The sequence below is a fragment of the Theropithecus gelada genome, chromosome 11 (assembly GCF_003255815.1).
Source record: "Theropithecus gelada isolate Dixy chromosome 11, Tgel_1.0, whole genome shotgun sequence".
Lineage (NCBI taxonomy): Eukaryota > Metazoa > Chordata > Mammalia > Primates > Cercopithecidae > Theropithecus > Theropithecus gelada.
Genome location: NC_037679.1, coordinates 94,716,301 through 94,738,375, shown reverse-complemented (window position 1 = coordinate 94,738,375; position 22,075 = coordinate 94,716,301). Strand labels below are relative to the sequence as shown.

The window sequence follows — 22,075 nt, the reverse complement described above, 5'->3', positions numbered from 1 at the left end:
CCTCAAGAGCAAAGTATCAAGTCATATAGAGGGGAATTCCCATTAGACTAAGTGAATTGCTTTGCAAGAAACCTTACAGGCCAGAAGAAAATAGAATGCTCTATTCAAGCTGCTGAAAGAGAAAAAGTAACAGTCAAGAATACTACAATCAACAAAACAGTATTTCAAAATGAGAAATGAAATCTCCCAAACAAGCAAAAACTGAGAGAATTAATTATCACTAGACCAGCCTTTTAAGAAATGCTTAAGGGAGTCCTACATTGGGAAATAAAAGGATGATATTCACCATAATGAAAAAATATCAAAGTATGAAACAGATTAGTATAGCAGACACACAAATGAGAAAGAAAAATGAGACAAATATTACCACTACAGGAAACCACAAAACCACAATGATAAATAATAAGAGAGAAAGAAAGGAAAAGGCATATATAAAACAATCATAAAACAATTAGCAAAATGACAGAAACAATTTATTACCTATTAGTAATAACCTTAAATGTAAACAGATTAAATTTCTCAAGTAAAAGATGTAGACTGCAAAATGGATTTTAAAAAATGATTCAACTATGCACTGCCTACAAGAAACTGACTTCAACTGTAAAGATACATACAGACTGAAAAGGGATGGAAAATAAGAATTCACATTGGATATCAAAAATGAGCAGGAGTAGCTATACTTATATCAGATAAAACATAATTTAAGTCAAAAACCATAAAAAGAGACATAAAATAATTACATAATGATGAAGGAACCATAACAATCTGAATATATATGCACCCAAAAACAGAGCACCTATTACTAGTATATTTAATATTATTATTATTATTATTATTATTTTTTTTTTTTTTTTTTTTGAGGCGGAGTCTCGCTCTGTCACCCAGGCTGGAGTGCAATGGCCGGATCTCAGCTCACTGCAAGCTCCGCCTGCCGGGTTTACGCCATTCTCCTGCCTCAGCCTCCCGAGTAGCTGGGACTACAGGCGCCTGCCACCTCGCCCGGCTAGGTTTTTTTTGTATTTTTTAGTAGAGACGGGGTTTCACCGTGTTAACCAGGATGGTCTCGATCTCCTGACCTCATGATCCGCCCGTCTTGGCCTCCCAAAGTGCTGGGATTACAGGCTTGAGCCACCGCGCCCGGCCCTAATATTATTATTAATATTACTAAAGCAAATATTCCTTTCTTTCTTTCTTCCTCTCTCCCTCCCTCCCTTTCCTTCGTTCCTTCCCTTCCCTTCCCTTCCCTTCCCTTCCCTTCCCTTCCCTTCCATTCCTTTCTTGCTTCCTTCCCTCTTTCCCTTCTTCCCTTTGACAGGATCTCATGCTGTTGCCCAGGCTAGAGTGCAGTGGCATGATCGTATCTCACTGCAGCCTTGACCTCTTAGGTTCAAGCAATCCTCCCACCTTAGCCTCCCAAGTAGCTGGGACTACAGGCATGTGTCACCACAGCCAGCTGACTTTTTTTTTTTTTTTTTTTTTGTGGAGAGACAGTGTTTGCCATGTTGCCCAGGCTGGTCTCAAACTCCTGAACTGAAATAATCCACCCACCTCAGCCTCCTAAAGTACTGGGATTACAGGTGTAAGCCATTGCACCTTGCCTGTTTTCTTATACATGTAATGAGGAAGATGAGATTCTAAGATGATATGGTTTATGTGCTTTTTTATTTTGCAATTTCTGTTGTTGAAAATATTTATTTTTATAGTAAAATTAGCAAGTGGTATTAGAATAGGAAAAAATGCTACCTTGAATACAGAATAATTTCAAAGACAGCAAAATTATCTGTACAATTTTCCCAGTTAGACAGTAAGCATTTATCTGGGTTTTTTTTCTTTCTTAGATTAGCCTCTCATTTATAAATTTTATGTCTGACAATATTCCAATGTGTTAATTGTTCTTTGATCTTTATTAATTCCTTCGGACCGCCAGTCAAATGGCCTGGGAAAATAGGATAGCATTAGACATGATACTAGCAAAAGAAGGTGGAGTTTGTGTCACGATTAGGATTCAATGCTGTACTTATATCCCTAATAACACTGCTCCTGGCAGCCCATAACTAAAGCATTACAGGGTCTTACTGTCCTATCAAATGAGTTAGCCAAAAATTCTGAACTAAATGATCCCTTCACACATTTAATAGGAAATTTGTTTGGTAGATGGAAGGGACTTATGTCCTCAATCCTGTCTCTGGCCATTGGAAAAGGGTTGCTTATTCTAGTAGGATGCTGCATCATACCCTGTGCCTGAGGATTAATTTAAAGACTTATTGAAATAGCTCTCACTAAAACCTCTTAGGATCCTCCACCCCCGATTCAAATAGGCTTTTCCTTCAAGAAGACCAGGTAGAACAATGGAGCCAAATAACGTTAGAAAGATTTGAAGAGAAAGAGTTACAACAAAAGGGAAAGGGGAAGTTGCGGGATATGATGAAGTTGCTCTTCAAATAATCTGATCAATCTTTTATTCTTTAATTCATAGTACCCTTCCACCTTTTTGCAACTTTTTTTCTTTTTGGCTTGTTAGATGCCCAGGCATGCCACAGTACCAGGCGTTATCAGTACCAGCTCACTTTCCTTTCCTTATTTGGAAAGAGGACTAACTTTCTAGCTCATTACAGACACCCCTTCCCCTTCCTCTCCAATTCTTTTACGTGCCCGCCCTATCTAAAAAAAATCAAATGTTTAGCCAACCGGGATTAGTTTAGAATGCACGACCTGACCCCAGCCAATGGGGAAAAGGTACACGGGCAGGACTTGCATCAGGAATAAAGGCTCTCGTGCCCCTCTGTTCAGGTGTGCTCTCGTGGCAACTGGCCAAGGAGGCACCCCTCTGTGCAGAAGTAAAATTGCTTTGCTAAGAATCCTTTGTTTGAGTGTTTAATTTCCTTAGGATTTTGAGCGTTATTCCTAACAACACCATGAACCATATAAGACAGTTAACTTTATTGATAAATATCAATAAATACTGTGTATGTTCTGACGGTTCCACTGAACAATTGTTCCCTCATGTCTCTACTTTTCCTTGGGCCTCCTTATATTTACTGAGCCCTAACAATATTAAACATAGGCCAATAATAGCCCTACAAAGACCTGTAAGTGTTCAAGTAAAGGAAGAGTCCCATGTCTCTCACTTTAAATCAAAAGCTAAAAAGGATTAAACTTAGTGAGGAAGGCATGTCGAAAGCCCAGATAGGCCAAAAGCTAGGCTGATTATATAAAACAGCTAGCCAAGATGCGAATGTAAAGAAAAAATTCTTGAAAGAAATCACAAGTGCTGCTCCAGAGAACACACAAATAATAAGAAAACAAGACAGGCTTATCTCTGATACGGAGAAAGTTTAGTGGTCTAGATAGAAGATGAAATCAATCACACCATTCTCTTAAGTCAAAGCCTAATCCAGAGCAAGATCCTAACTCTTGTCAATTCTATGATGAGTGAGAGAGGTGAAGAAGCTGCAGAAGAAAAGTTAGAAGCTAGCAGAGGTTGGTTCATGAGGTTTAAGGAAACAAGCCGTCTCCTTAACATAAAAACGAAAGATGAAGCAGCAAGTGCTGATGTAGAAACTGCAGCAAGTTACCCAGAAGATATAGCTAAGATAACTGAAGGTGTCTACACTGAACAATAGATTTTTAGCATAGATGAAACAGCTTTGTATTGGAAAGACATGTCATCTAGGATTTTTATACCTAGAGAGGAAAAGTCAACATCTGGCTTGAAATCTTCAAAGGACAAGCTGACTCTCTTGTTAGGGGCTAATGCAGCTGGTGACTTTAAGTTAAAGCCAGTAGTCTTTTACCATTTCAAAAGTCCTAGGGATCTTAAGAATTATGCTAAATGTAACCTGCCAATGCTCTACAAATGAAACAATGTCTGGATGACAGCACATTTGTTTATAGCATTGTTTACTGAGTATTTTAAGCCCATTGTTGAGAAACGCTGCTCAGAAGAAAAAAAAAAGGTCTTTTTTTTTCTTTTCAAAATATTACAGCTCATTGACAATGCACCTAGTCACTCAAGAGCTCTTATAGACATGGACCAGGAGGTTAATGTTTTCATTCCTGCTAACACAGCATCCGTTTCTGCAACCAATGAATCAAGGAGTAATTTTGACTTTCAAGTTTTATTCTTTAAGAAATACACATCAGAAGGCTATAACTGCCACAGATAGTGATCCTTCTTATATATCAGAGCAAAGTCAATTGAAAACCGCCCGCAAACGATTTACCATTCTAGATGCCATTAAAAAGATCTGTGATTCATGGAAGGAGGACAAAGTATCAACATTAACAGACACTTGGAGGAAGTTGAATCCAACCCTCATGGATGACTTTGAGGGGTTCAGGACTTCAGTGGTGGGAGTAACTGCAGGTATGGTGGAAATAGCAAGAGAGCTAGAACTGGAAGTGGAACCTGGAGATGTGGCTTAATTGATGCAATTTTATCAGGAAACTTTAATAAATGAGGAGCTGCTTTTTACGGATGAGCAAAGAAAATGGTTCTTGAGACAAATATTACTCCCGGTGAACACGCTGTGAACATTGTTGAAGTGATAATAAAGTATTCAGAATACTGCATAAACTTAGTTGATAAAGCAGTAGCAGGATTTGAGAGGACTGACTTCAATTTTGAAAGAAGTTTACTATGAGTAAAATGCTATTTAACAGCATCTCATGCTACAGATAAAAATTTCATAAAAGGAAGACTAAATTGACACCACAAAGTTCACTGTTGTCTTATTTTAAAAATAGCCACATCTACCCCATCCTTCAGCAACCACTGCTCTGATCCATCAGCAGCCATCAACATCAAGGCTCCACCAGCAAAAAAAGATTTTCACTCACTAAAGACTCAAATAATTGTTAGCATTTTTAGCAATAAAGTATTTTTAACAAAACTGTGTACATTTTTTAGACATAATGCTATTACATACTTAATAGAAGACAGTGTAATGCAAACGTAACTTTTATATGAATTGGGAAAACAAGTAATTAGTGTGACTCACTTTATTGCAGTAATTGCTTTATTGTGGTGGTCTGGAACTGAACCCACAATATTTCTAAGGCATGCCTGTCAGTTAGTTTCAAATTGAACAAGGCAGAAGTCAAATGTTGCTGAAGTTCACTTAGATAACATGTAAAAGATTTAGTATTTGAAATGAGGTGGTCTGACCTGTGCTACTAACATTTGTGCTGTTTTGATTTTATGTATAAGATGCTTTAGATAGGAATACCAGAAAAAAAATGACAGTGATTGGCTTACAGTTTTAATTGTATTGTTGCCATGCACTAAGATATTATTCTTCTAAGTTTATGTGTGCTATAGTGATGTATACACATACATTTTTCCATTTTGGGGGGATGAAACAAAGTCCAGAGATACTAATTTTGGACAGTTTTCTGAATTATTAGTTTCTATTTAGTTTCTCTAAATAGACAATTCAAAATAAAAAACATACTGATACCGTTACCCAAATCCAAGATCTCCAGACATTTGAAGTAACAAGTAAAATTTGAGGTATTTCTGTTATTGTTCCTAAGCCCTCCAAATCTGCTTATTTATTGATAGTCTAGAAAAAAGATAAAGATTCAAGTGTCTTTGAGTGTTAGTGCACAGAGCTTTAAGAGAAGCACACATTTATTAAGGATGTGTTACATGCTTGGAATTCTGATCAATACTTTACATAATCATATTAAATGATCTTCACAATTAACTTATGAGCAAGGTAATAATATCAAACCCATTTCAAGATGAGAAAATACAGTTTTAAAGACACTAAATTACTTATCCAAAGCCACATAGAGAGTAAGTTCTAAAGTAGTGATATTTCTCTAACTGTATTAAAGACTACTTGTATAAGAATTGTGTCATGGTGCTGGTAAAAACCCAGGTCTCTGTGTGTCCTCAGTCTTCCCACTGAGTAACATCAGCATTTGTGTTTCCTGTTTGGTTTCTCTATGTTTTGACCAACACCTCCGTTGAGATGTTTGAGAATCATGTTCATAAATTGTATCCACTAGTTAAAAAAGGGAAGCTGTGGGAAAGAAATGCAACTTTTGCCTATATCCTGTGAAAGGGTGCCTTTCTACATATTCTGTAAATGCTTCCTCAGTTACTCAGCAAAAATAAAGCACAGAACTGTTAGGAAAACGCTAGATAAAGCATTTTTACTTGTCCTTCTGTCTAGTAGCCTCTGAAACTTGTTAAGAAGCATTTATTCATTTTACAAACCCCATGAGTTTTCTTGCAAACTTTCTTTTCCTTCTCTAGCACAGAAAATTACTACTGTTGAATCTAACCAGAGGTAGACTTGGAATAGTAATTGTATTTGTGTAATGTTTTAATGATTGAGGTATTTTTCTCATGAACTATCTTATACAATGAGAAACTAATATCTCTCTGTTTTGTGAGCCAGGGTCTGGGGTTGGTGCTGGTAACAGAATAGTGAATGGGGAAGTCATACTCTTCGCTTTCATGGAATTTCTAGTACAGTTAACACTCTAAAGTTTTATTTTAGGTTGTAGAACTGTGAGGTATAAAAGATGGGTGTTATTATTTCTATTTTAAATATGAGAAAAAGGAAGTTAAAAAGGCTATGAAACTGGTTCATGATTGTCATTTACATAATTGACACCTAAATTATTTTGCTGATTCTAAGTTTAATATTCCTTTTACTATCTAACACTGCCTTTCAAACTTAGATAGTTTGGACAGATTTCAACAACTTTTTGCACAACTTATATTAATTAAGCCCTAACCTATATTGGCCTGATTTTGATTTTATATGTATACATCTGAAGATGCAGTAAATCGTACTATGTTCAGGTAATTAGAAATGGAGGACAAGAAGAATGAAAATTAAAGGAAAATAGAATAATTGGGAAGTAAATGATAAACTCATGTTATTGTTTCTGTATATTCAAAGAAGAGACTAGGTAATTCTGATAGGAAAGATAATATTAAAAATAACTCCAAAGAGAAGAAAGGGAGAAATACGCAATTTTCAGCTACTGATTCATTCATACATATCTTTTATTGTACAATAAAGCCCTTATCTGTGTTATCCTATCCATCTCTTTGCATTAAGGTAGTTGGTCAACCTTGGTCATGCCAGCCTTCCTCTCACACATTAAATAATGTTTGTTTTCACAGAAGGTAGGGTGCATTTTCCCATTATGAAAATAAGCACAGTTCATATTTCCTTTTCCGTCTTCCAAAAGCTCAAACCTGTGAATGGGAAAGTTAGAATAAATTACTTTGAAAACTAAGCAAACAATCAGTAATCAAACTCTGTGTATAGCAGTTTGATGCACCAAATAGAGACTCTGAGGAAAATAGGAAAAAAAGAAAAAACAATTCTCATTGTTGAGAAACTTCCATGCTGCTTGGCAGTGCAAGGTACGTATATTTGAAAAGCCCAATATCAATTTCATGTAGCATAAGATTGGGAGCAAGGGAACTCTATAGAAGCCCTGAAGAAGTGATGAAGATGCCTCCAAAATAATGGGAAAATGCTTTATCTACAAGATCAGACTTTAGTTCAGTATTGATGGAAGGTCAGGGCTTAGATGAACTGACAGGAGATGGATAGAGCCCTACAGGACAAGTAGCTGCAATGGATGGGAATACACTCATGGAAAAGTGAGTTGATTCAGTAGTTTTGAAATCAGGCCTTATGTTACAAAATAAATCATCTAAGACAGCATGCTGTATTTTAATTGTCTGTTAAGTTATATTTATTTCTTTCTAAACTGCTTATAATGAGAGGACAAGGAATATATACTTATTAGTTTATTTAGAAAATATCTGCAGAACCATGTGGCAAAGATTTTCTATGTGCTGAGGACACACTGATAAAGAAAGACAAGGAAGATAATGTCTTTCTTGTTGGGGAACTTTCATTTCAATGGGGCGATACCAGCAGGAAGCCCACAAAAAATAGACAAGAAAAATTCAGACAATGGTAAGAGTTACAAAGAAACAAAACAGTGGTAGACTGTATGGATGTGGGTTTAAGGGAGGCTAATTTAGTTTGGGTAGAGTTAGCCTCATTGAAGAAGTGATGTTTAAAGAGAGACTTGAGTCACAGGAGATAGATGGTCATGGAGTTGTGGAGGCAGAGCATTCTAGCAGAAGAAAATAGCAAGACAAAAGTCTTAAGGCAACAAAACAAGTTTGATTTGTTGGAAGAATGGAAAGAACACTAATTTGCCTGCAATATTGTGAATGAGGCAGCAAGCAATGGGAGATAGGAGACAAAGCCCAAGGTCTGTGAAGAGGCTTGCTTGTAGTTGTAGTATCCTAAGATTCTACCTATAGCAAATACTTAATAAATATTTGTTTAAAAATTTAATTAATAACTTGAGTAATTATCAGATTATATAAGTTTTGGTTATCAGTTTAAATTTTAATTGAAGAGAGACTGCAGCTTTGATGTACAGGATGAACAAAAGATGTTGAGACTAGAGATTAGAAAGCCATATAGGAAGCAACTCAACTCTTAATGCAATTAGTCCCTTTGCCTGGATTGTTTGTAGAAGGATGAAGCTTCATTAATGGACATTGGAATTATCTTGTAAACTACAAAGTATCGAATTCTTGGAGACTCCTAGAATAGAAGAGTAGGCAAAATAACACTGAAAATTCAAAAGGACTCTCAAGGTAACAACTGTCAACTGTAAAATAATGATAATGAAATTTTGTTTCAAAAATATATGAAGATAATCAGAGCAAGCAAAACACGAAAACACACACACATGCACGCATGCGTGCTCGTGCGTGCGTGCGCGCGCGCACACACACACACACATACATGCACACAGTGTTCCATGGTAAAGTTGAATGTAAAAATGAATGGGAATAATATCAGAGATAAAGGTAGATTGTGGCTTAGATAAAGAGCAAAAGAATGGCAGAGAGGGGAAAGAAGAATTGTCTTATGACCAGTACTGTCTTGTTTGAATTAGCAGGTAAATGAACCAGCTGCTGCTTATACAATCCATAGTAGTGACTTGGACTGAAAGAAAAGGAAATTTCAAGAATAAGAGTTTCTAGTACTGCCTCCTATTCTAAGTGTCCAGTGACTTACATGTTTTCTGAGAGAACCGAGCCATCCTCCCACTTCCAGACCTCATTGGACTTCTGGCGAGATAATCCGACCCAACGAATTAAACCAGTCCTGGCTTTGATGTATTCCTATAGTAAATATAAATAAACACAATAATCAGAATCCCTCCACAGCTCTTGGTAATGACAGACAAGCTTCATGATAAGACGTTGGACAAAAAATGTTGGATTACATGTCTATATTAATATTAATGAATTACATTTGATGTTTGAAATTGTACCAATTTGACTTGTCTGAGAACTTAAAAAAAAAGTTGTAGGACACAGGTAAAATTGTACAGAAAATAGCTGATATTCTAATCTTCCTATGTGTTTATAGCATATATTTATATCTGCAATCAATTGAGGATTATACTCCCAAATAGAATACCAAACATGATTCAAAGGAATACATGTAAACAGAGAAAGGAAACACAAAGAAATATATTGTTGATGAGCTGTATATTCATTAGAGTTAAAGTCCTACCTGCTTTGGTTTTATTGCTCATCTTGCCTATAAAATCTTACATATAGAAGTATTAACTTGTTTTAGTTAATTGTATAAAGGCATTTATGATGTCTTTCTCAAAACGATTTATAAATAACGTACATCTACCTTTCCCTATTTACTTTCTTCTAATTAGCAATTATCACTATCTAGTAAACTATGTACTATATCATTTGTTCTGTTTCTTGGCTGTTGCTTTAACTAGAATATACTCTCTTTGAGGTTAAGGATTTTTCTTTCTGTCTTATTAACTGCATAGGTCCAAATTCTGGAATAGTTTCAGCACATAGTTGTTGAATTAATGAAGGAATAAGTGAATCAATCAACCTATGGGTAACAAAATTATGTGAAGGCCAAATGCTTATATATTCTCAGACCTCCCAGAATAACAAGTGATGATGTATTCTTGGTAAATAAAAAATGACTTGAGCTTCTTGACAGATATGTGAGACTCAAAATGGCATTCCACGGGAGATATTGTGTGAAAGTCATGTGTGACTGTTTATTTCTTAAAGCTTGAGCCACCAGGAACCTTTCTGTTATTTCCTAATATTTTCTTTAAAATATATCAATATTATATACTTCCCAATAGGAACCGACAGATAAATTCTACCTGAAATCCAACTATACAATTTCTTTTTCTCAAAAAGTTGCATGACTACTTTTAGTTATAAATCTTCAACCTGGCATCTGCCTAGACTAATACAAATTCAGGATATGCATATATATCTCGAATTAATCTCTATATAATAGAGATGAGATTTTAGAAAACTATCTTATTTTGCTGGAGTGGAAAGAAAAGCTAATTTGTTTAACTGGATATCTCCCACATGAATCTGAGTCCACAGAAACAGTAAGTGGACAGCACAGCAAGTTAGAACAACAGAGGACACAAATAAATGTGAACATTGCTGGGCTGACTCTTTGCGTGTGACCCACTATGTCCTGAGCTGTCAGGAAGGGACAAGTCAATTTGACTGATCAACTCTAGCAACGTTGTAGAAGATTATGATTGGATTGAATATTTGGGTTCTGTAGTTCTTACTAGGTTTCATAAGGTTCTTAGATTAGTACAAACTGAAAGGTGTTAAGAAAAATGTAAAAAACAAAAAAGGTCAAGTGTTACATTTGAGGTTTCTCTCCCTTGCCTCCAAAATATTTGACATAAGAATCTTCTTACCAGAATGTTATGGTTGTCAATCTTCAGTAGAGTAGCATTCAAGTCAGTGCAGTACTGCTTACTCTCTTTCCATGTTAAGTTGTGCTTGAAGAACCCATAGCAGTTATCTCCATAGTATCTCCAGTTTGTGTCACAGGGGCTGCATTTATGACCTTCTGGAGAAACCAAGCACAGGAATGGTGTATTTTTTCTAAATTGGGCTTACATGTTCTCCACATTCAATGTTTTCTGCATATCTCAAGATTCCCTTCAGTTGCCATAAGAGAAATGCTCCAGGAGTTGGAGAGATGAAGAGGTTAAAAAAACAGTACTTACTGAAGGTGCCCTTTAGTTCTGATTGTTTTATTACATATTGGCAGAAACGCTTTGCTAATTGTTGCAGAGTTCCTGTGCGATTTTCATTCTCATCTTGTAGGTAATTGTGCTGCATGACAGCTAAATTCAAAAAGTAAATAATAATAATTTGTAAATAGAACCATAGAAATGATGCAAAGATCTGTCATTGAATTCTCATTTCATTAACATTGCCAATATGTGAGGAGTTAACTAGATACACATGATTAAATGAATGTTGAAAAGTGTGAAGGGGCTATAAAGAACAAATCAAGAAATAGAACTGACACCTGAGGGTTAATAAGTGAACTGTTTGAAGGAGACAATCACAAATAAAAAAATCCCAACATCAGTAATATCCCCAGAGCCTGTATTCACCTGCTTCAATACATGCTTCTCAACTGAGCTGTAGAGGTGAATGACCTCTTATTTTCTGTACTTTCTGTGATGCCAAACTATTCATTCATTTAAAAGTGCATACTGATTTCTCATTATGCTTAAAGTACTTGTGATATTCAGGTAAATAATAAAGAAATACAGGATGATAAGTGTTAGATTCTAACATCTTTTAAAAAATCAACAAATGCACAAACAAGCAACAACTCCACAGACTACAATGTGCCATTGGAGGGCTGTGAGAATTACAGAAAGAAGAAATGTGCAATAATTTAGTAAACAAAATGAGAAGCAGAAAATGTTAGATAGAGAGAATAGAATGAGAAAAATTTCAGACAAGGGAACATGGAATTTATATATGAAACTGAAAAACTCCAGTTTGGCTGGTTCTTAGGATATGGAAGATAGGAAAAGGGACAAGGAAGTTTTTAAAAATAGTTTGGATCCACACTGAGGAGGGTCTTAAAGGCTGGTAGTACATTTTTAAAAATAACTTTTAATTAATTAAAATCTTAAAACCTTATCTTAAACTCAAGGAAACGGTCAGCATTCTCCTTTATTGAGACTCTCTTGGTAACTATCTGTAGGACAATTGGAGTAGTGACAAATAGACAAATAGTGACCATTGAGAAGCTTAATGGGATATGCCATGACCCTTTCAGTGTTACCTTCCTCCAATCAAATTTCTGGCAGAGTCAATACTTACACCAAATCCCCAGAGCTACCAGCCCGACAACCATCCCCACGCACAGAATCAGCAGAATCAAAGCCATCACACGCCACCAGGAGGAAGAAGCAGGATCAACTGTAGGCATATAATAAAGATATCAAGGAGCAGGCAGTGTGGGTTAGCTATGGGGAAGGCTCACCCCTGCCCCTGCTCCTGCCTTCTCAGGGTCCTCCAAGTAATAGAAAGAGCTTTGCTGGCAGATCTCACCTGTGTTCTCTTGATGATCATCAACAATAGGCATGGCCCCCTCCCATACCACACACCCATTCTCATCCCCAATGGACTTTACCTTTCCAAGCCAAAATATTACTTGCTGTTAAGGCCTGATGCGTTTGTATTTTTTGTTTTGTTTTGTCTTATGCCCACCCATTCCATGAATAATTGCTTTAATAAACAGCAAATGAAGACTCACACTCATTTGCTCACATTCAGAAAATGAAACTTCCAAACATTCTCTTCCCTTATCCCCTTGACTTCTGTGCCCTCCAGCATTAAACGCTCAGAACCTTAATGCAGTTTTCCCTGCATGTATATTGGATGCTTGTAATCTAAATAGGTCTGTATGAGCTTATGAAAACACTACTCAAATGCTTTAGAGCATTAACATCATTCAAGAAAAAGAAATTAAACTATATACACTATCAATAGTAGAAAAAGAAAAAAACTGAATCAACTCATTTTTTAAATTAATTTCCAAATTATTGGCTCTGAGCATTCTTACCGGAGATGAGAGCTGGTTTTCGAGTTTTAATATTTAAGATGACGTATCCATCTTCATCCTGCATGGCTTCCCGAGTACTGCAACTGAGCTCGGAGTTCAATGACTTTGTAAAATGTAGTGTCCAACTCTTACAATTTCAGTATCTGTCAGTATATGATCTTCCTGTCTCTAGTAGGGTAGAACCATGTGAGATGGGACACATTTTTTTTCTTTGCTTATTGTTTTCCAGGAAGCCTTTTCATAGCTGCTCAGAGATACATGGATCTTGAACACAAACACACAAAAATAATAATAACTTGTGGTAAAGGAGTAGATAGAGTATTTGCTTCCTGTTTTTTTTTTTTTTTTTATCTTCAACACTAAATAAAGGGGCATTCCATCATGTGTATCCTTTCCAAGAACAAAGGTTCCTGCTTTATCTTAGCTCTAGCTTAGTCTAAATTATATTGCTGAAATGAGAGATTTCTGATGAAAATTCATGGATAGTTCACCGGCAGATACATAGTTTATCCCATTTTGAGAAGCAAGTCTAATATAATTGGATCTGACAGGGGCTAAATTAGCTGTTTCATAGTCTTGTGTTGGAAGAGATCATTCCTGATTATAACCTAGAATTCACACAACTTCTTGCATATTTTATACATTTTATGTTTTATTTGAAGGATCCACATGAGGGAGGCCTGATATTGCTTAGATTTAGGTATTGAAGGAAAACTATCAAATAAAGTAAAATAATACAGAGTGAGTGACTTGCTGCATTGTTCTTTACTAGTGTTTATGCTTTAAAGTGAGTTTCCTGGAATGGAAGAATTTTGATTTGGTGAAATCACTTCATTTCAAGTACAGTGGTGCTTAGATGAATATTTAAGACTGAATGAGTCCTAGCACCCTTTCATCACAATATAATATGATTGCACACATTTAACTTTATGAAATGTGCTTTTAAATTATCTTAGCTTGCATTGAAAGTAGTTATAAGCACAGCCATACAAAGCTAGCTGATGCGTTTATTATAGGAATATTGGGAAGGATGTTGTCTATTTTGCCATAGAGTAGCTCTTACATAGGTTTATGGCAGATTTTTACTTTTGTTAAATCGCCATGACTAGCAAAACTTTAAGTAGTAGGCATTTACCTTATAAATAATCTGAATTCTATTTTTCTTTCATTAGCAGACTATTCGACTTTTCAATATAGTTACTATGTGGGCTGTAGTAGGAGATATTTTGTTTATAAACTTGCCCTTTGGCATAGCTTGTAGATTTTTTTTTCTTCCCTGCTATATGCTTCACTCTGAATTCCTTGTCAATTCACTTAAAATTATCTTTCATTCTAAATTTCTTTCTCTATACTCTTCAAATTATTTTGAGAATGAGGTGAAGAATAAATGTAACACACATAAAAGACATTCCCTAATTTTGGAAAGCCAAACTTAGTATGATTCAAATATTTTTACCAAAACTAATTCTTAATTTAAAAAATCACACTTGAAACAAATGCCAAATTTTAAGAAAGGACTAAAAATTTTAAAAGCATTAGATCCCAACACCATTTTTGTTGCTGAGTTTCTTATCTCAGTTAAAATATTCAGGGATTCCCAATCATAAGTGGGGTAAATTCAGTCACTTCCCATTCATCTACCACTGCTTCTGTTCTCATAACTTCTCTTTCAGCCAAAAGGGACTCTTTGCTCTCCCATCACTAATCCTCAGGCTTTTCTGGAAGATTGGGGTTGGAATGCGGTTTGATCCTCCCTCTCTTCCTTCCTTTCTACACCTACTCGTCAGCAAGTCCTGAGGCTATTCTGTCACAGTAACCCCTCTCTTTCAGGTTCTTTTTGTCACTGCCTTACTTCAGTATTTTGCTACCTAAAATATACAGAAACACTAAAAAATAATTGAATTATTTTTTCAATTATTTTTTAGTGTTTCTATATATTTTACAAAGTAACAGAGAGAAAAAAAATGTGTGGAGGTTATAGTTCAAATGACACTTTTCCAATAAAGCTTTATTCTGTTCTCTAAGGTACCAAACAGGCACACATGAAAATTTAATTCGTTACATTAAATCAGATATGTAAAGGTAAGATCCAAGGACATTGAGAAGATGTTTTAATTATTGTAAACAGTTTTTGTTTATTAACAAAAACTTTAAGATGGTATTAAAAGTAACCATTAGATTGCTTTGTTGAGGTATCCACATTCTCTACGTCTTGAGCAGCTGATTTCATTATAAAACATATCCCATTTATTTTTGTAAACCACCAGGAATGTGCCAGGATTAGTTCTTGATCCTTTAATGCTTGGAACGGTATATTTAATGCCTGAAGTATTTAACACTCTGCCTTTGGAGACACTCCTTTCCTATATCTCAGACTCTGGACTTTCCATTGCTTCATTCCTCTTTCTCATTGTAATTTAATCTTTCTTTTTGGATCTTTGATCATTCCAGCCACAGTCTGAGAGTCTTACATCTTATCTGTGTTCCACAAAATACATGTTTGCCTTTCTGTCTATCCCCCTAACGTGACTTTGTGGTGTTAGAAGCAAGCTGAGTGAAGACAGAGGCTCTCAGGGCCAAAGGAACTAGCCCTTGATAACACTGAATTCTAATTTTGCTCCCTCCCCACATTCTATAAATGTAAGTTGAGTTACTCAGCAAAAATTAAGCAGAGAACTGCAGGAAAGAGAGACAGATATCACAAATGCTTCTTTTCCTTTTCCCAAATCCAGAGTCTTTGCTAGTTACCTTTCAATCACCCTCTAAAGCCCATTATTAGCTTATTTTATTTCTGTGTCAATATTTTAAACTTGCTTGAATATCTTATTCCCTTCTCCTTTTCTTCACTAAGGAAACTATAAACAGCTAAAGAGTTCTTTTTTTTTACTTTTTTTTGAGACAGAATCTTGCTCTGTTGCCCAGGCTGGAGTGCAGTGGTGCAATTTTGGCTCACTTCAAGCTCCGCCTCCCAGGTTCACACCATTCTCCTGCCTCAGCCTTCCGAGTAGCTGGGACTACAGGCGCCTGCCACCACGTCCAGCTAATTTTTTTTTTTCTTTTTTGTATTTTTAGTAGAGACGGAGTTTATCATGTTAGCCAGGATGGTCTCAATCTCCTGACCTCATGATCCGCCTGCCTTGGCCTCCCAAAGTGCTGGGATTACAGGCGTGAACCACCACACCTGGCCTAAAAAAATTCTTATTCCAAATTTCCTGATGAAATTGAATTTGAAATAAAACCTCGTCCTTGCTTCACTCTTTTCTATAACGCTGATCACTATCCGACACACATAGTTATCTTCGGTAATAAAATTTTCATCCATTATCCCCAAAAGAAAATGTTTCTTGGCTCTAAAATAGTGATGGACGTTCACTTAAAGCAGGTTCTCGAGTAACATCCTTTTGTACAAGATTGTTTTGTTATAATGTTTTCAGGAAAAAAAGGTGCTTCCTACCTGGGGCCACTGTGTAGAGTTTGCACAGTCTCCTCTGTCTGCGTGGGTTTTCCCCAGGTCCTCCAGTTTTCTCCCACAACTCAAAACTGTGCATGTTAGCTGAATTGGTGTGTCTACATGCTCCCAGTGTGACTGAATGTTGGTGTGTGTGTGCGTGTGCCCTGTGATGGGATGGTGGCCTGTCCAGAGTCAGTGCCCACCTTGTCCCTGAATTGCCGGGTTGTGCTCTGGCCACCTAAACCATACAGCTGGAATAAGCAGATCGGAAAATGAATGAATGAATGAACACAAGTTATTATAGAATAAGAATTTGTAGAATAGTCAATAACTATACAAATGCAGTATAAACTAGACAATAAGCAATGCAGTCTGAAAGCACTCAGGGAGCCCACTCTACCGGTAATAGTCTTGTTGACCTATTTCGTTTAGAAGGTGCTTCTGATAATTTTTGCTTTGCAAATATCCATTCCTTGATTTAACCTACTGCTATGACCACCAACACCCACTGTTTGACCAAAAGTTGAGTAAATAATTACCTTACTTGTTTTTATTCCTCTTTCCTGAATGTATGTATTATGTATAATTCACAATTGTTTTAATAGTTACTATTAGAAGTGTTTTGAGTCTTTATTTACAACTTGGGTAATGTTTTTGTGACCAGAAATATGCTGTAAGTACTTAGCTCTTGTTTATATCCATTAGCCTATGATCAGATTGGCTTTGTTCTACCTTGCTTCACCTAAGTCACAGTTCCTAAGAATCTATTAATTAATGATGTTAAGTGATGACTTTCTGTGTTACCCGATACATATTTGTTGAATAAGTGAAGCATATATGTATCACAGGCATTATAATCCTGATTTTGCACATGGGAAGAGAAGTTTAAATAATTTGAGGAACTTGTTAATCATCACACTTCTTGTAAAAAGTAGTACCATTTACCCAGTTTCTAAATTCTTTCCACTACGTTATGATGACTTTCATAGACTCCATTTTCTATGTTTTTGGCTGAACAACGAGTTAAAGAAAGTAAGGTAACAATGACAAGGAGTACATGCAGTAAGAATGAAAATTAGTGAAATACGTAACATTACGGCTAAGACCGATCAATATACAGGGATGGCCCGTGGATGTGTAAGAGAAAGACAAGATATTGACCACTGTGGGGGTTATAATAATGATTCCAGACAGAAACAAAAGGAAGTGAGTATTTCACAACTGATGCTAGCTATTCACAGACTTTTGTATGTATACCACTTTTACACCAAAGCTGTTCGCCTTTGACTTACCAGGCTTTCCACAAATACCAAATACTGTTTAATCTGGAAATGGTAGGATTTCCTGTCATAGAAAAGTACAATTAATATTTTCTCCTTCATTTACAGAAAGCTTAAACATGTGGATTTCAAAGTTAAATAAGCTTTTTTTAAAGTTAATAAACTAATCAATTAATAACTATCAGACCAAAATTACAACAGAGCATTTGTTACAAACAGTAGGGAAGCTGAAGGAAAAAATGTGTCAGTCTGCATCATACCACAGAGTTGATCAGGCATATGTACACGAAACATATGTAAGTAAAAAGTTAAATAATAAATAACAATCAATTAAATTAAGATTTACATTAATATTTGAGGAAAAGGTAAATATTGACTAAGAGGAGAAAGGAGAAAGCAATGTTTTTCAGGCAGGGCCAACATCTGAATAAAGGTCAGGAAGTTTGAATACATGTACTTCTTGTAAAAAGCAATACCAAGCATCAGGCATGCTAGCTCACTCCTGTAATCCCAACACACTGGGAGGCCGAGGTACGAAGATTTCTTGAGCTCAGGAGTTTGAGACCAGCCTGAGCAACATGCTGAAACCCTTCTTCTGCCAAAAACAAAAACAAAAACAAAAACAAAAACAAAAATTATTTGTGTGTGGTGGTGTGTGGCTGTAGTTCCAGCTACTTGGGAGTCTGAAGTGGAAGGTTCACTCGAGCTCAGGAGGCAGAGGTTGCAATGAGCCAAAATTGTGCCATTGCAGTTCAGCCTGGGTGACAGAGCCAGAACCAACTCAAAAAGAAATAAAAATAAGCAGTACCATCTAATCTCATCTAATCCACCCAATGTGATTGAGGGAAATCATGTGATTAAGGTGAAATGGGAGGGTTCTGGCCCCCCTTGCAGGGTGTGTGACAGGGGCATGTCTATCTGTTTGACTGCCATGAGCTCAAATCCCTCGTGGGAGGGAGAGCATGTGGACAGGCAGGTGCAGGGGCTGGGGTGAGCCCTTTGGGCTCGGGCCCCACTGTAGTGTCTAGGAGTGGGTGCCTGGAACACCAGTGTTACAATGCTCTTTTAGCTCTGCCATCTGCAGACAGCTTAGGTGTTAACCAGCTCAGTGCCTCCTCGGCCTTTCTGCAAGGGCAGAGGGCCAGTGTGACGGCTTTCTGTATTCCAAGCTCTTGTCCAGCATCCCAGAAGAAACAGGTCACACATGAACTCAAAGGATGAATGTGAGGGTTTTACTGAGTTGTGGAGGTGGCTCCTAGTGAGATGAATGGGGAGTTGGAAGGTGGATGAAGTGGGAAGGTGATCTTGCTCTAGAGTTCGGCCATCCAACTGCCAAACTACTCTCTGACCACTCCCAGCTGAACTCCTCTTGGTGTTCAGAAGTTCCTCCTCTTCTCTCTTTCTCTGCCATGTCATTCCACCTTTCATCTGCTTATCTTCTCATCTCCTCGTCTGCTCATCTGACCTGGAGCCTGGAGTTCAGAGTTTATACGGGTACAGAATAGGGGGCATGGCAGGCCAAAAGGCAAATTTTGGGGGCATGAAAACAGGAATGTCTATACACATTTTAGGCTGCCAGTCTCCTGGCTTGAGGGTGAGGCACAAGCCAGGGAACCACCCTCTTCTATATATATACACACACACACACACACACATATATATATATACTTTAAGTATACATATATATAAAGTATATATATACACTTTATACTTTAAGTTCTAGGGTACATGTGCACAACGTGCAGGTTTATTACATATGTATAAATGTGCCATGTTGGTGTGCTGCACCCATTAACTTGTCATTTACATTAGGTATATCTCCTAACACTATCCCTCCCCACTCCCCCCACCCCACGACAGGCCCCGTGTGTGGTAGGAACCACCCTCTTCTACCCAGTATTTCCCTGTCTCTTGTCTGTATCAAAGGGAAAGTGAAATCATCTAGTATATTTGAATTAAGGATTCGCAGAATATTAAGTATAGCTACTATTGTACTTTCCAATTAAATTACTATAAAATTTCATGGCAGGGACTATTAATTAATCATTTATTTGAACATACGTTTGTTGATCACTACAGATGTCCCAGGCACAATTCTATTTTCTGGGGACCAATGGTTAATGAATCATACAAGCATTTAGCTTATATTATAGTAGAGGGTGGTCAGCACAGATAGTAAAGAAACATAGAAAGCAAAGATCAAGATAATTGTATATCATGGAAAGAGTTATGAATGAAGACAAGTGATATATTCGAGTTCTTCTGGACAGGCTCGAGGCAGACCCTGGTTGTGTTCATGAGGATTCGTTTGTTTAAGCTTCACTGTCAGTGCTTGGACAATTGCCCAGGTTTCATCCATTTTTAAGATAATCCAGAATAATCCAAACTTACTTCTACGATGACAGCTGCCATTTATTGCTCTTTCTATATGCTTTTATCAGTTATATTTGTGGCAGGAATTAAACTTATGACAGATTTACTGTTAAGAAAAACAAAGCACAGAGGTTCAGTAACTTGCCGAAAGCCACAGGGCAAGTAAGTGTTGCTCCGGGATTTGAATCAATTCGTCTGTTTTCATAGTGCTTCATTTTAATTGGGATATTTTATTATGCTGGTCAGGTATATTCACCTGATTGGGTAAATACAAGGGTTAATAAGTTTCAAAATAAATTCCATCCTATATCCATCCTCTGTCTCCTCCTTGTGGCCATTTATTTTCCTTCTGCTTTTAGTTTATTTTTGTTTCCTTTAAGTCTCGGATACCTCTGGCTTTCATCTTCACTTTTCCCTATCTCTTTTTTGTAAATAATTCTGAATTAATTGTCATTCTTGCTATTCTCTAGGTACTTGCCCATTTAAACCCCACTTTAAAAGTGTCCTCTGAAATAAGCATGAAATGTGAGAACAGAAAGAACAGAGTGGGAACGAATCCTTCTGTCATGTTAACTCAGTATTTCTTTTAAGGTCTTCTAAATCAACAATACTTCCACATTTAATAACTGTGTTTCCCTATTTTCCAAGGTGAACAATATTTTCTGACAGATTTAATTCATGTGAGAGCAGCAAGAAATGTCAAAGGTGATTCCAAGTTTTTAGCCGAGAAACTGTACACATGGAATGTACATTTATTAAGAAGAAGAAACACATTGGGAAAAAGTACCCATTTTTTGATGTGTTAAGTTAGAAAATCATATAATATATTGAAGAGAATATGCCAAGAATCCAGTCAGATATGTGATCCTGTAGATCAAGCACTGGTATGGAAATAACAATTTTTGGACATTATCAATGTATGGCTGTTATCTCAAGTCATGAATCTGTAAGAAATTAATTCCTATTCTGCCTTTCTCTGGGTACTATTCAATGTAGTTCAATCCAGGATAAGTTTTTTTTTTTTTTTTTTTTAAATAAGACCAACATTTGAACTCTAGGGCACGAAAACATCTTAAGTTAATTTAAAGAGGAATCAGTTAATCTGAGGGAGGATTGGGTTGTGAGTGTAGCAAAAGGAAAACCAAGAGAATGATGTCGTAGGGTGTTACAATGTATTTTGGAGAAGAAAGTTTATTATAAAAAGTGAATAATCAGTTATTTAAAATTCTGTTTATACAATGTGTAAGATGAATCCTAAGAACTAGCCATTGAATGGGTTTATATTGAGGTAATGGTGACTTTAGCAGGATTGTTTTTATAGAAATAGTGAAGAAAAAGGCCTAATTAGAAGAGGTTCGAGAAGACCACAGAGAAATTTTTGAAGCCATTTGTTGTTAAGAAAATTAGAGAAATGGGGTGATCATGTGTATGGTGGTACGATAAACAAAAGATGGCTTTTGCTTGTTTTTACATAGGAGATATTACATCATCTTGGGAAGTCAATGTAAGTGAACAAGTAGAGACGAAAAAAATGGAAAAATTGATAGTGCCAGAAAGAAAAAAAGAAGGAAAATTGCAAGCTTGAAATCTTTAAGAGACAGGTGAATGGATTTTAATATACAGATGGAGATTAATCTTAGATGAGGTAGTACAATTTAACCACTGTTGAAAAGGATACTACCTTACATACTGATGTAGATGTTTTGGTATATTTGATTAATGAAACAGAGAAAACGCCTTTCTGAATTTTTTTTGCTTAAGATAATGTTAATGGAAAAGCCAGGTTAACCACTGAGTTTGTAGAAAGAGAAGACAGAAAGAAATTTGAGAGTTTGAGAAAGAAAAAGAGATGGGGAATAATCTTTTAGGAGATTTGCAGAACAGATTGATTAGTAAGAGTGCTGGGAAGTTACATTTCAAAAACGTAAGATAAAACCAGCTAATATGGTCACATTCAGCTATTTGAATGTATGCACAGAGCAGGTAGGGTTGGATTTAACCAA

The 22,075-nt window shown here is 36.4% G+C and overlaps 1 protein-coding gene across 2 annotated transcripts in view; it reads right to left on the bottom strand.

Annotated features, from left to right (window-relative positions):
• Nucleotides 1–4,863: 4,863 nt before the first annotated feature.
• The window catches only part of LOC112634774 (C-type lectin domain family 1 member B), a 24,734-nt gene continuing 7,522 nt past the window's right edge, over nucleotides 4,864–22,075 (bottom strand). Inside the window, exons 1-6 of one of the 2 annotated variants that reach the window (XM_025402582.1) lie at nucleotides 12,969–13,231; nucleotides 12,224–12,322; nucleotides 11,104–11,223; nucleotides 10,789–10,943; nucleotides 9,084–9,190; nucleotides 6,996–7,222 (exon numbers count right to left, since the gene is read on the bottom strand). In XM_025402582.1, coding sequence (XP_025258367.1) covers nucleotides 7,078–7,222; nucleotides 9,084–9,190; nucleotides 10,789–10,943; nucleotides 11,104–11,223; nucleotides 12,224–12,322; nucleotides 12,969–13,032 — 690 coding nt within the window. In that variant the 5' untranslated portion in view covers nucleotides 13,033–13,231 and the 3' untranslated portion in view covers nucleotides 6,996–7,077. Of the gene's footprint in view, nucleotides 7,223–9,083; nucleotides 9,191–10,788; nucleotides 10,944–11,103; nucleotides 11,224–12,223; nucleotides 12,323–12,968; nucleotides 13,233–22,075 lie in introns of those variants that run through there. The other variant, XM_025402583.1, reaches the window with a different exon arrangement.